This window comes from Cyanistes caeruleus, chromosome 22 (genome assembly GCF_971803275.1).
Source record: "Cyanistes caeruleus chromosome 22, bCyaCae1.hap1.1, whole genome shotgun sequence".
Lineage (NCBI taxonomy): Eukaryota > Metazoa > Chordata > Aves > Passeriformes > Paridae > Cyanistes > Cyanistes caeruleus.
Window position 1 is genome coordinate 7,062,772 of NC_141722.1, and position 12,351 is coordinate 7,075,122.

The 12,351-nt window shown below is 52.4% G+C and overlaps 1 protein-coding gene across 5 annotated transcripts in view; it reads right to left on the minus strand.

Moving 5' to 3' along the window:
- The window catches only part of SAMD11 (sterile alpha motif domain containing 11), an 87,150-nt gene that overhangs the window by 44,660 nt on the left and 30,139 nt on the right, over positions 1 to 12,351 (minus strand). For all 5 annotated transcript variants that reach the window (XM_086860184.1, XM_086860183.1, XM_086860185.1 and 2 more), the window contains one exon: positions 2,596 to 2,720. In XM_086860184.1, the coding sequence (XP_086716310.1) occupies positions 2,596 to 2,720 (125 nt within the window). The remainder of the gene's footprint in view (positions 1 to 2,595; positions 2,721 to 12,351) is intronic.

A 12,351-nucleotide genomic window follows, 5' to 3' on the forward strand; every position in this document is an offset into this window, starting at 1 on the left:
CCTGTGCAGGCTGGCACTGCCAAGGGCTGGCTCACCCCTCTTCCCTGCACAGGGAGCCAACCTCACCTCCCAGCACCAGGCAGCTCTGGCCTGAGCCCTTTCCTGCCTTCTTAAAGTCAGAAAAGCCCCAGAACCACATACAATTATTTTTCATTTGTTTCAGCCCCTTTCTGCATTTCAAAGACCATTCCAGATGCAGTAACATTGCTGATTTTCCAGCCCATGCTGTTTGAAACTACAGCACTGCCTCTAATCCTGGTTGTAACAAGGGAAGGAATTCCCTCACAGAATTAATCACAAACCAGCCAACCCTGCCAGCTCCAGCCTTTTTGCTGCCCCCACGGGCTGGCAATAAGCAAATCTCTGCCATTTGTGCTGTCCTTGTTCCCAGTCCTCTCCTGAAGCTCAGGCACAGCCAGGAAGGAGCAGGCACTGCTGGGTCCTGTTCCAGCAGCACTCTGAGCTCAGAGGGGAGTCCAGGAGCCTCCAGAGAGCTCCTCCTGCCCCACTGGCACCAAACCCCAGCCACAGAGCAGCACCAGGAACATTTCAGAGCAGATGCAGCAGCCTGTGAGAGCACCTGCAGCTCCCAGCCAGGAGTGATGCAGGACTTTTTGAACCTAATGGCACCAGCATCACTTATTCAGCATTGTTTATCTCCAGCTGCCTTTTTGAGGGAGAGATTCTTACAACCCAACACACAGAGTTGTTCTGCATTGGCAGGCAGCTGGGGGCAAGGTTCTTCTCCCCTTCTTGTTGGAACAAAATGGTTTAAACAACAACCAGCCCTTCAGACTGATCCAGCACCACCTCTGACAGTTCTGTGTGTAACAATTCAGGATCACCCAGCTCCCCTCCCAGTAAAACCAGCCCCAGCAGCGCTCAGCCCCGAAGCCCAGAGTGGAACTGGCCCTGGGGAGAGGTGACAAAGCCGCTGTCCCTTCAGACATCTCCTCTCCCCATCACCCCCTGCTGAACACCCCAAACCTGTCGTGTCCTTGACAGCTTTGTCACTGCCTTGGTGGCCTCCTGTGAGCATGAGCCTCTTCTCTGTCACTCATGGAATACTTCATGGGATCATTAAGGTTGGAAAAGACCTCCAGGATCACCCAGCCCAGCCATGAACCCAGTACCACTAGCCCACGTCCCCAGGTGCCACATTCACAGGTGACCTGCACACCTCCAGGGGTGGTGACTCCACCACTGCCCTGGGCAGCCTCTGCCAAAGCTTTCCCTCAAGAAATTTCCCCTAATATTGAACCCAAACTCCCCTGGCACAACCTGGGGCCATTTCTAACAGTTTCTTAATGTAAGAAACAAACCAGAGCACCTCGAACACCAATTAAGAAACAGGAATCAGAGCTTCTACATCTCATCCTTTCTCCTGATGGGAATGAGAAGAACCCCCTGCATTTCTGGAATACCACAGGCCTCAAAGAATTCCAGCAATGCTGCTCAAGCCCAGCAGTTTCTCGGCAAAGCAAACAATACTGAAACCCATTCTGACATCCAGGGTCAGCTGAGCTGCACAGACTCCAGCAGGGTCATAGGGAAAAATGGATTTATGGCCAGCTTGGCTTTTGGAGCTGTGCAGGGAAAGGGGCTTTGGAAAACTGTTAATGAGGAGATTGGAGATTCAGCTGTGAAAGCAAAGTCTGGGAGCTGCCCATGGCTGATTTACAGACACACCACAAATCCCTCCTGGGCATATACGGGACTGAAGATGTTCTTTAAGTTTTCACCCTCCAAATACATTCCCAAAGGGTGCCAGGTGTGCTGTTCCCTCTGGATTTCAGGTTCACTCACACACTCAACAGAATGGCTGACAAAATATATGAACAAATGCACAAGCAGACAGATTTTCAGAGAAGACCTAAATCAGCACACAGATTTGGTAGGGCAGGGATCACTCAGTATAAAAACTGACACAAACCCCAGTTTTTCCTCAAATTTTATTTATAACTGAAGGATCCTGCAATCAACAAGCAGATCTTGGTTTATCTATTCCAGACTCTCGCTTGTTGACTCCTGCACGTTTGTCACCTTCCCCACACTCCCTTCCTGACATCCAGGGACTCCCAGGGCAGGATCCCACAGCAGCATTCCTGGTTTCACACTGGCTGGAGGTGAAAGCAGGGAAACAACCCAAGAACTGCCAGACAGCACCAAGAAACCAGAAACCCAAACAATCCTGGCTCCCAAAGGAGCTGGCAGGCCCAGCAGCAGCGTGGGGAACCTCTGATTAATGAAATTACAAATCAAATCATGCTCTCTGCAAGGCCTTTCTGCTTCACTTGGCACCAGCCCTGGGGACATTTCACTCTCGTGCTGGCACAAGCTCCTTTAACACAGACCACTGGCTTTGAGAACAACACAGGGCTGGGACTTCCAAAGGGCTGGGACTTCCAAAAGGCTTCACCACCACTGAGAAATCCTTTCCACGTTCATCTTTAGCCAGAATACGAAAATATTTCCTACAGCTAAAGCATAATGCAGAGAAAAAACAACTGGAAAACAACGGGACTAGGGAGAGGAGGGAAAGGGAGAGGAGGGAAAACACAAGCCCAGGGCAGCAGGAGGTGGCCCAGCCCTCACCTGCTGCTGCCAGCCCCACGTCCAGGCTGTTCCTCTTGAACTCACAGCGGCTCTGGCTCTCTGGCATAACGAGCTGGCGGCTCTGGTGCAGGTTGGAGATGATGGTGGAGAGGTCGCTGTCGCGGCTGCGGCAGAGGACAAAAACCCCACGTTAAGGAAATCCCATCTGCCCCCCCAGAACTGATTCCCCACCCCGTGTGAACACATCTGGGAGAGGCTTTTGTGTGCTCCAGCACCGCTGGATTGCAGAAGAGCCCCCCCTGCCCTCCCTCCCTCCCAGGGGGTGCCTCGGTAACCGCACCTCGATTTTGGGGAGTGCAAAGCCCTTCCCAAGCTCCCTCTCATTTCCCATCAAGGACCCTGCAGCTGCCAGAGCTCCTGATTCCAGCCCTGCCAGATATAACTTGCGTGGGCCAGGACTCACATCTAGGATGGAAAAACTGAAAGTGGAGGAATTGGCAGATCTGCTTCAGAATTAATAGGAAACTTGAACTGAAATAACTGATAGTTTTCTATCAGCTACCACCCTTCTATTCTTAAAAACCTAAGTTTTTCCATTCCATCACTGCTGGGACAAAAGGCTGTTTGATTTGATTGAATAATAGTTTTTCTCCTTAGAGAGGAACACACCACGAGCCTGGGCAGCAGCGTTACTCAGAGCTGAGGGGACAGATTTATTTACAAAACCCATTTTCTACTCTCCCCTCCAAGAGATCCTGAAACAATGCTCTTCCTTCTGGGGAAAGAGACTGTGTTAGAGCAATTCAGCATTATTTTGCCTGTTTTCCTTGTGCCACATTGCTGCTAACTAGGCTGGTTTAGTCCTTTTTTCTATTTTTTTTCCCCTTCTATGAAGAGGAAGAACACAAAAACCAATTCACTGTAGCAGATACTGCAGCTCAGTGGCGAATGCTTTTGCTGGCAAATCACTCTCCAGTTACAAAATATTCCTGAATAAATGATCTACAGAGAGCGAGGAGGAAGAACAAGGTGGAAGCCCTGGCAGGAGCTGGTGGTGCTGGAACATCTCCCTTTTGTTTGTTTGCAGGAGAGGCTGAGCTCCTCATCCTCCCAGCACCAGGGGCTCACCCTGACCTAAACAGGGCTACTTTTCTTCCTGCCCTCTCTCTGAAGGGAAGATGACAGCCAGGAGAGCCGCCTGGAAATATCGACACAAATTAGGAATATTGCCCGCCCTGCCCAGCCACAGCTCCCACCCAGGGGTGTCCTCACCTGGGCCCGGCAGGGCAGCCCGGAGGGTGCATTATCTGCAGAATTACCCGGCACTGATCTGCCTTAAATATCCCCCCGAGCTGCTGCCCCTGGCCCCAGCAGGTGCTCCCAGCCCATGCCGGGGCTGCAGCAGGGGCTAATCCGTGTCCAGCTCGCTGCTAAGCAGATCCGTTTAGGACAGAAAGTCTTTAGGTACTTTCAGCGGGCGTCTGGCTGCAGATTTTCACGGGAGGCTGCAGACACAAACAGCCCCGTGACTCCCCCCGGGATCCCCCCATCCCTCAGGGGGATCAGCAGCAGAAGGGAGGCTCGGGTCCCAAATCCTCTGAGCGCCCGTGGGATCCCAAATCCTCCGAGTGCCCATCGCATCTGCCCCCCAGAGCAGTTCAGAGTGCTCCTTATGCAAGCACGAGGCTCATTACTTAAGCAAGCCCACAGGTGAGTGGGAAGCCCATTTCTCCTGTGCCAAGCAGTTTTGGGTCTTATCCTCTTTTAGCTGCCACCTTTAAGATGCATTATGCAAATATTTTGGTGTCTTAAGTCATTTATGGGATTAATGTGAAGTGATTATCAGTTCTTTTTAATCATGCCAATCAATAAGTGGCTGTCAGGGACAGAGGACAAATGCAGATAAACGCTGCCATCAGCACAAGGCCCGGAAAGGGCGGAGGAGAGGAGCCAGGAGAGCAGGGAGTGGGAAGAGAAAAATGGGATAATTACATCCTTGCATTTGCACAGTGCCTCGCATCCCAATCGAGCCCGGAGCAGCGCTGGTGTGTAAACACGTTCAGCTACGAGGAGGGATTGTTTTACCCACCAGGAAAATGCAACTCCCTCTCTCTGGAGCTGCTCCTCAAAACTCAGAGAGCGCAGAACACCGGGATCTATCCAGTGAGAACAGAACCCAGGAGATCTCCATGGAAGGAAACATCCCCACACCAGCAGTGGTGTTCTCTTTCCCCCAAAATCTTGCGTTTTCAGGAGATTTTCCACGGGTTTAAAACTAAAATCATTGTGCTGTGCAAAAGTGCATCAGCAAATCCAAGCTCAGCGGGTCTGAGCTGCAGGCTCTGAACCCCACTCGTGGAATCAGGCAGAACCCAGCCCCTCTCCCCCAGCCCTTTCTGAGCCAGCACACTGGGATGCAGGAACTCCAGCAGGGGATGAGACAGGCGGGGCAGCCGTGAGCCAGGGTGGGCACAGAGGTGCTGCCAGATGTCCCCAAGGGTCACACGAGGCTCCCACAGCCAGGGGAGGTGGCAGCTCCCAAGGCCTGCTCAGCCAGACCCAGACTGGGAGCAACGCCTTCCAAATGTGTTTCATTTACAGCCATTAGCAGCGACTGCATCTCTAACGAGGAGAGGGATGAGCAGACTAATGGCTGGAGACAATTAACCAAAATATAAATCAGTGTCAGGGCTCAGCACAGGCAGCCAGGCGCCGCAGGCCCTGGTGGCACTCCCCGGGCACTGCTCAGAGACTGCAAGGAGTGACTGCAGAGTGGGGGAAGGAGGCAATTTGGTGAAAATTTAAATAATTTTCAATAGCGGCTGCCTTTCTGTTTGCTGCAGTCTCCAGAACCAGGAGACAAGGGAGCAGTGCCCTCGCTCCAAGTGGCCCGTGCTCCTCTCGGGGCGAGGCTGCAGGAGCCTGGCAGAGCTGTCCCACCCTGCTGGCAGCCAGGCTCTGCAAGGGCACTCCAGAGCGCTGCCAGGGCTGGGCAGCGGGCAGGAAAAGGCAGTCCTGTGCAGAGGAGGAGTTCCAGCCGCGCTGCAGCTCCCACAGAGGCTGCTCCAGTGTGAGGGTATCTGGGTACATCTGGAGCTCAAGCTGGGGGATGCTGCTCCAGCCCTCCCTGGCACGTCAGGGACTGCTCGGGGCTGCTGCTCCCTGGGGATGCACGGGAACAGGCAGAGCCCACCTGGCCCTGCAGCCACAGCAGCTCCAGAGAGAGCTGGGGCAGAACCAGAGCCAGCCCTAAACCAGCAGACACAGAATTCCACAGATCCAGGAACTGCAAGAGAGCTGAGGGAGTGCAGGATGAGTTACCAGACTGGGTAACTTTTCCTAATACTTAATCAAATCAAAGGAAAGCTGGGAAAACACAGTCCAGATTCTCTGAAGAGATGCAAAGGAGGAGACTGGAAGAGAAGAGAGTCAGGAAGGAAAACGGGGAGGAAATAAAATGGAAAAATATTTCTTTTAAAACACATTTCACCAGCTCTCCATCCCCTTAACGATCACCCAGTAAGTGCAGGGATTATATTAAATTTTACTGATCAATACAGCAGCCATAAAACTGTCCCGACCCTCTGCCCCTCCCTCCAATAAAGAAAGGAAAAATCCAATATGCAAAAGGAGGAATGTCAGGGCCTGCAGGGGAGAGGGCAGTGATCAGGCAGGGCAGGGGAGCTGCCTGCCTGCAGCCAGGGCTGGCTCAGGGTGTCTCACCTGGCTCAGGTGCCAGGTTCAGCTCCTTCACTCTGCAGTGATCTCCCTCCCTGCCCCCTGTGCTCCCACCCTGCTTGGCCAGGCCAGGCACCACGTGCGGCAGAGAAGCTCCAAGGAGATGAGAAAATCACCACAAGCTGCAGAAACACGAGGGGTTTTTCTCCTCTGTTGGCCTCAGCAGCACAAAAAGCCAAGTTTGAGGCGCCAGGAGCAGCGTCCCAGCCAGAGTCACCGGCTGCTGCAGCAAACAGCCTCACGTTGCACAGGGAGGTTTAGACTGGATGTAAGGAAACATTTCCCACCCAAAATAAGGGAATGCAGCCCTGGACAGGCTGCCCAGGGCGGTGCTGGACTGCCCAGCCCTGCAGGGATTTGGGAGCTGCAGGGATGGGCCCTTGGGGACACGGGGCAGGGCTGGGTTAGGCTCGGATTTGGCGACCTTGGAAAGCTTTTCCAACCTGAGGGAGGCAGGATTTAGCAGAGGAGTGCATGGCTGGGGGCTGCCCAAAGCACACGCCCAGGGTCGGGAGGGATGTAAATCAGCGGGGACTGGGGAGGGAATAATGAGCTTTTTATGGAAGCCATTAAAGGAGAACCCAGATAGGTCCATAAATGCTGTTGCATCATTCCAGCCCCGAGAAACAACCTTATATAACAGCACAACTGTGGGATGGCAGGGCTGCTACAGCACAGGCAATCAAGGGTGCTCAGATTTTCTAGTTAACATTTAAAAAGAAACCTAATAACTAATTTCCAAACAAACATCAGCACTCCCGTCCAGCCCCTGGAAAAAAGAAACAAACCTGTATTTGGTGAATCTGGGGGCTGTACAAGGACCTGGAAGAGCTGCAAGAGCAATTCCTGCTGCAGCCCCCACATAAACCACCACCAGTATCATTGCTTTTCCCTCAACCTGCAGTGTCCAGCCTCCATGGGCCTTTTAATCACAGACTCATTGATTTTTAAGCCCCAGAAGGGACTGCTCTATCTCCCTGCCCTGACCTCCTACACAGAACCTGTCAGAAAATCAGCCCCTGGTGCTCCCAGTTAATGGTGGCAGCTCAGAGTGGAAAAAATGTCTGAGTTGTGTCTCTGCTCAGTAGGAACAGAGACCCCCTCCATCCCCACCCTGAACATGCCAAATCCAGTGCTCTAGGAATAAAGTCATGTTTATTCCAAAGAACTGATGAATCCCCTCAGCTTCTTCCTTACTAGAACACAGTTTCCTAAACAAATTTAAAAAAACCCCATCATTTCACAATCTCTGACTCCCACACACCCAGGGCACCAAACCAGTGAAGGCTCAACCACCCTCCAGCCCAGCAGAGCCCAGAGTCACCCCGGGATAGGAAATTCTGGAATAACTTTCTCTCAGCACGCCTGGCTGTGCCCTGGCGTGGCCTCTGAGGCAAGGTCAGTGTCCCTGAGCCCAGCAGTAAAGCCCAGGTGCCTGAGTCAGCAGGAAAGGCAGGGATGTGGATCAGGGAGAGCTGGAAAAGGCTCAGCTCAGCCCCACCGTCCCCTCCTCCCGCTGATCACCTGGCCCAGAGCTGCAGGCCCCGCAGCATCCCCTGGCCCAGGCCTGGATTGGGGTCAGGGATCTGCAGCTCTGGGCACAGGGGGAGCTGGGGGGAGCAGGAGGGGCTGCACAGGAGCAGCGTGACCCTGGGCACCCCTGCACCCCTCTGGCACCCCTGCACCCCTCTGGCACCCCTGCACCCCTCCTGCCATCCCTGCACCCCCCTCCTGCCATCCCTGCACCCCTCTGGCACCCCCTCTGGCACCCCTGCACCCCTCCTGCCTCCCCTGCACCCCCCTCTGGCACCATGGGCACCTCAGGCACAGCAGGGCTGTGCAGCTCTGAGCAGCACCAGGACTCTGCCTCCTCCTCCAGAGCTCCCCCCATCCCCTCTCCCACAGCCCAGGAGCTCTGGGGCAGTCTCTGGCCTGTCCCTCTCATGGCCTGTCCCTCTCATGGCCTGTACTCCATGACCTGTACTCCATGACCTGTCCCTCATGGCCTGTCCCCTCATGACCTGTCCCACTCATGACGTGTACTCCATGGCCTGTCCGTCATGGCCTGTCCCCTCTCATGGCCTGTACTCCATGACCTGTCCCACTCATGACGTGTACTCTATGGCCTGTCCGTCATGGCCTGTCCCCCCTCATGGCCTGTCCCCTCTCATGGCCTGTACTCCATGACCTGTCCCTCATGGCCTGTACTCCATGACCTGTCCCACTCATGACGTGTACTCCATGGCCTGTCCTTCATGGCCTGTACTCCATGACCTGTCCCACTCATGACGTGTACTCCATGGCCTGTCCTTCATGGCCTGTCCTTCATGGCCTGTACTCCATGACCTGTCCCACTCATGACGTGTACTCTATGGCCTGTCCGTCATGGCCTGTCCCCCCTCATGGCCTGTCCCCTCTCATGGCCTGTACTCCATGACCTGTCCCTCATGGCCTGTACTCCATGACCTGTCCCACTCATGACGTGTACTCCATGGCCTGTCCTTCATGGCCTGTACTCCATGACCTGTCCCACTCATGACGTGTACTCCATGGCCTGTCCTTCATGGCCTGTCCTTCATGGCCTGTACTCCATGACCTGTCCCACTCATGACGTGTACTCCATGGCCTGTCCTTCATGGCCTGTCCCCCCTCATGGCCTGTCCCCTCTCATGGCCTGTACTCCATGGCCTGTCCCCTCATGACCTGTCCCATTCATGACGTGTACTCCATGACCTGTCCCTCTTGACCTGTCCCCGTGCTCTTCTGCTCCCTCTCCACGCTTCCCAAACTCATCCCAGCTCCAGGATTCTGTGCCAGGAGCTGAGGTTGGTACCCAGGGATGATCCAGCCTGGGACCTGCTGCAGCTCCTGGAAATTCCCCTGCCACGGGAACAAGATGTTCCTCATGGGAATTTTGTGCTTTGCCAGCAGGCAAAGCTAAGGGAAAGCTACCACTCAGCCACCTCTTACTATTATTATTCTCATTTTTAAAATAATATTTATATATACTTATTACTTATAAATATACTTATTACTTATAAATATATATTTTATCTTTATATTGAGTTGTATATTATTATATATTGTATATTACAGGCATTGTGTGTTTATGTATTATACATTATATATTATATAGTATATTATTAGATATTTGTATTATATAGTATTATTATCTATTCAATTGGGGTTTTTTTTGTTTTTTTTTTTTGCTCAGCCTTTTTGGGTAACTTCTAAAACCTCACCATTGGTACAAAACCCTCTGGGTCACCCTCTGTCCTTCTCAGACATGAATTTGACAGACAACAATTCAGCATCCCACCTGTGCCTCCACCTCCTGCAATGTCACCCACCAGACACAGGAATAAGGGAGGAAAAGGGGGAAAAGAGGGAAAGGAAAAGAGGAGGGAGGGATAAACAAGTTTTCCCAACTGGAGGGAGCAGAGAGGCCTGAAAATCCCAACCCTACCCATGGCCAGCACAGCCCTAAATCTCCCTGCAGACTGAGCCTGAAAAAACAAATTAATCATCCTGCAATGTCCTGAGCAAAATGCCCATAAAATTTCATTAATGCTCATGACAGATCATAAAAATGATCAGTAGGGCTGGCAACTCCAAAATAAGGTGGAAATAAGTATGAAGATGTTTTTACTGTAAGCCTGCTTTGTCATTCAGTTCTCTGCAAGCTCATAAATAAAAAAAAGATGGAATTACACTACCCTGAGAGATGGGGAGGAGAGAGATCCCCGAGTTTGGGACTTGTCAGGGACACACCAACAGATGTTTTGCTCAGCCAGTAACAGGAATGTGTGGCTGGCACAGCTGATGGGGGTGAGGGCTCTTGAAACATCCCAAATTCCCCTCCTTTGCTCTGCTCAGCAAGCCTGAGCTGAGGAAATATTAAAATCCTCGGCTGAGCAGCTTTAATTGGTGCTGGGGCAGGAGGGGACACCCCGAGCTGAGGGAAGGGAGGATCCCCAGGCGTCCCTCACATCACCCAGGCGTTCAGGACACCCCAGACCATCCGGGTCCCACAGGAGGGAGGACAGGGAATCTCCAGTTCCAGGACCATGCCCTCAGGTCCAACTGCAGGTCCTTTCTCTGGGGACTGGACCTTCCAGGTGTGTCTCTTCCTTTGAGGATTATGTCAACTAGAAGATACCAGGAATTCTTCCCAAGGCTGCAGCCAAGCCTGTCTGGGTCTCAGCAATGCACAGAGGCCTTCAGATGCTCAGTTTATCCCAAATCCATCAGCATACCCTGCAAAAGATCCACTGCCCCCCTCCCGTGACAGATCCACCAGAGATGGCAGCACACTGGGGATAAACATGGCCAGGAGTACTCTTAATAAACTTCCCCCTTTTCTAAGAGCTCTTCTCACCTTTTATTTGAAATGCAATTTTAGCTTTAAATGCAAGTTAAAACTGGTGTATCAGCTCCCCATTCCCCTTCAGCACTTGAATCTCTGCTAGTCCATAAATGGTCTCGTTTCCCTACCCCATCCCTGTAGCCAGATAAATCTTCCTGGGAATGAAAGCAAGAGCAGAAAGTGCTGCTAATGAAATGATGATGACATAATTAATTCAGATTAAGTCATACTTTTCATCACTCCAAATTTTCTCCTTGTTTGGCCTTGTCCCTACAGGGAAGGGAGAAGCCACTCAGGTACCTCTGCTGTGCCCGATTCCTAAAATCCAGGGTGAGGATTGAAGTATTTTCCTGAGCAGCCCATTGCCCAAACCCACAGCAAAAATTATCTGGATGGGCTGAGCTCTGTCTGATATTGAATAAATGTCCTTTTCCTGTCAGTGCAAGCCATGGCTGACACGTCTGCAGTGTCTCACTGGGCACTTTTAGTCTTCCAGAGAGTCTAGAACCAACTTTAAATCGTCCCCCAGAGTCCCCAGCAGTCCTGGGAACAGCTCTGCAGGCCCCACACAGCTGGCATCTCCCCAGTCTCCTCTTCCCTGACTTTCCAGGGGCAAAACCCAACCTGTTCAGCTCAGCAGCAGCTTTTCCAGCTGGAGAGCAAGCAGGGACTGCCAGGGGGGAGGGCAGGTCCCCAGTGGGGACACTGCCCCCTGTGCCACTGCCTGCTGTCCCTGCTGGAGCTCCAGGGCTCTCACCTGGCAAAGCCCAGCTCTGGCAGCACCTGCTGCAGGCTCAGGCTGCTCAGGGCTCACGTTCAGCCTCCAGCTGCTGAAACCTCCCTCTGACCTTTCAGTCCCCAGTTCAGGCCTCGGAGATTAGAAGGGAAAAGCTTACTAGGAGAAAAAAAAAATAAACCCAGCCACCCCCAAAGGCATCCTTTATCAGTGTGGAAGGGCAGGGCAGAGCAGCAGGGCTGTGGCACACGGTAACGTCACCTGTGTCACTCAGCAGAGCTCTGCTGAGTCAGGAGCAGCCTTGACACCTCCACCAACAGCTGCTTTTCAATCCTCCTCTGCTCCCCTTTCCCCTCCTTGGCTGTCTTTCCAAAGGAAGGAGCTAAATCACTGAATTTCCCATTTTGTTTGCTCCTGCCATCTCATTTCCCAGGTATTTTTCATCTCCTGCCTCCCCTCAGCCTGACTGATGTCCTTTTTGCTCTCGCCTGCCCTGATCTGATCCCGTAACACAGCTGCACCTGGCCCAGCCTGCACATCCACCAGAGCAGCTCACTGCAAACAAAGCTCAGCTGAGCCTTCCTGCCAGCCCAGGCTGGAACTGAGATCTGTTTTACAGGGCTGTGTGGCACCTTGGGCCACTCAAATAGGGAAAACCTTACATAAGCCCCAAATCCTCCTCCTGCCACACAGCATAGCCGGGTTTTTTTCCCTCTAAATGGGCTGGATAGGCAGCTTTTGACAGCTGGACTCATCAGGAAAAGCAAAACTTCTGTTCCCAAGGGGAATTACTGAGGTTTCTTCCAGGACAGAGCTAAACTGAAGGGAACAGTCAAATTGAGGAAGACCAGGAAATGTATTTGACTATAAAAATCAGACCATTATTTTAATTCCATGCATTGCAATTTCACAATTATTTTTTTTTTTTAAAGACAGAGATTCTAATTTCCAAAGG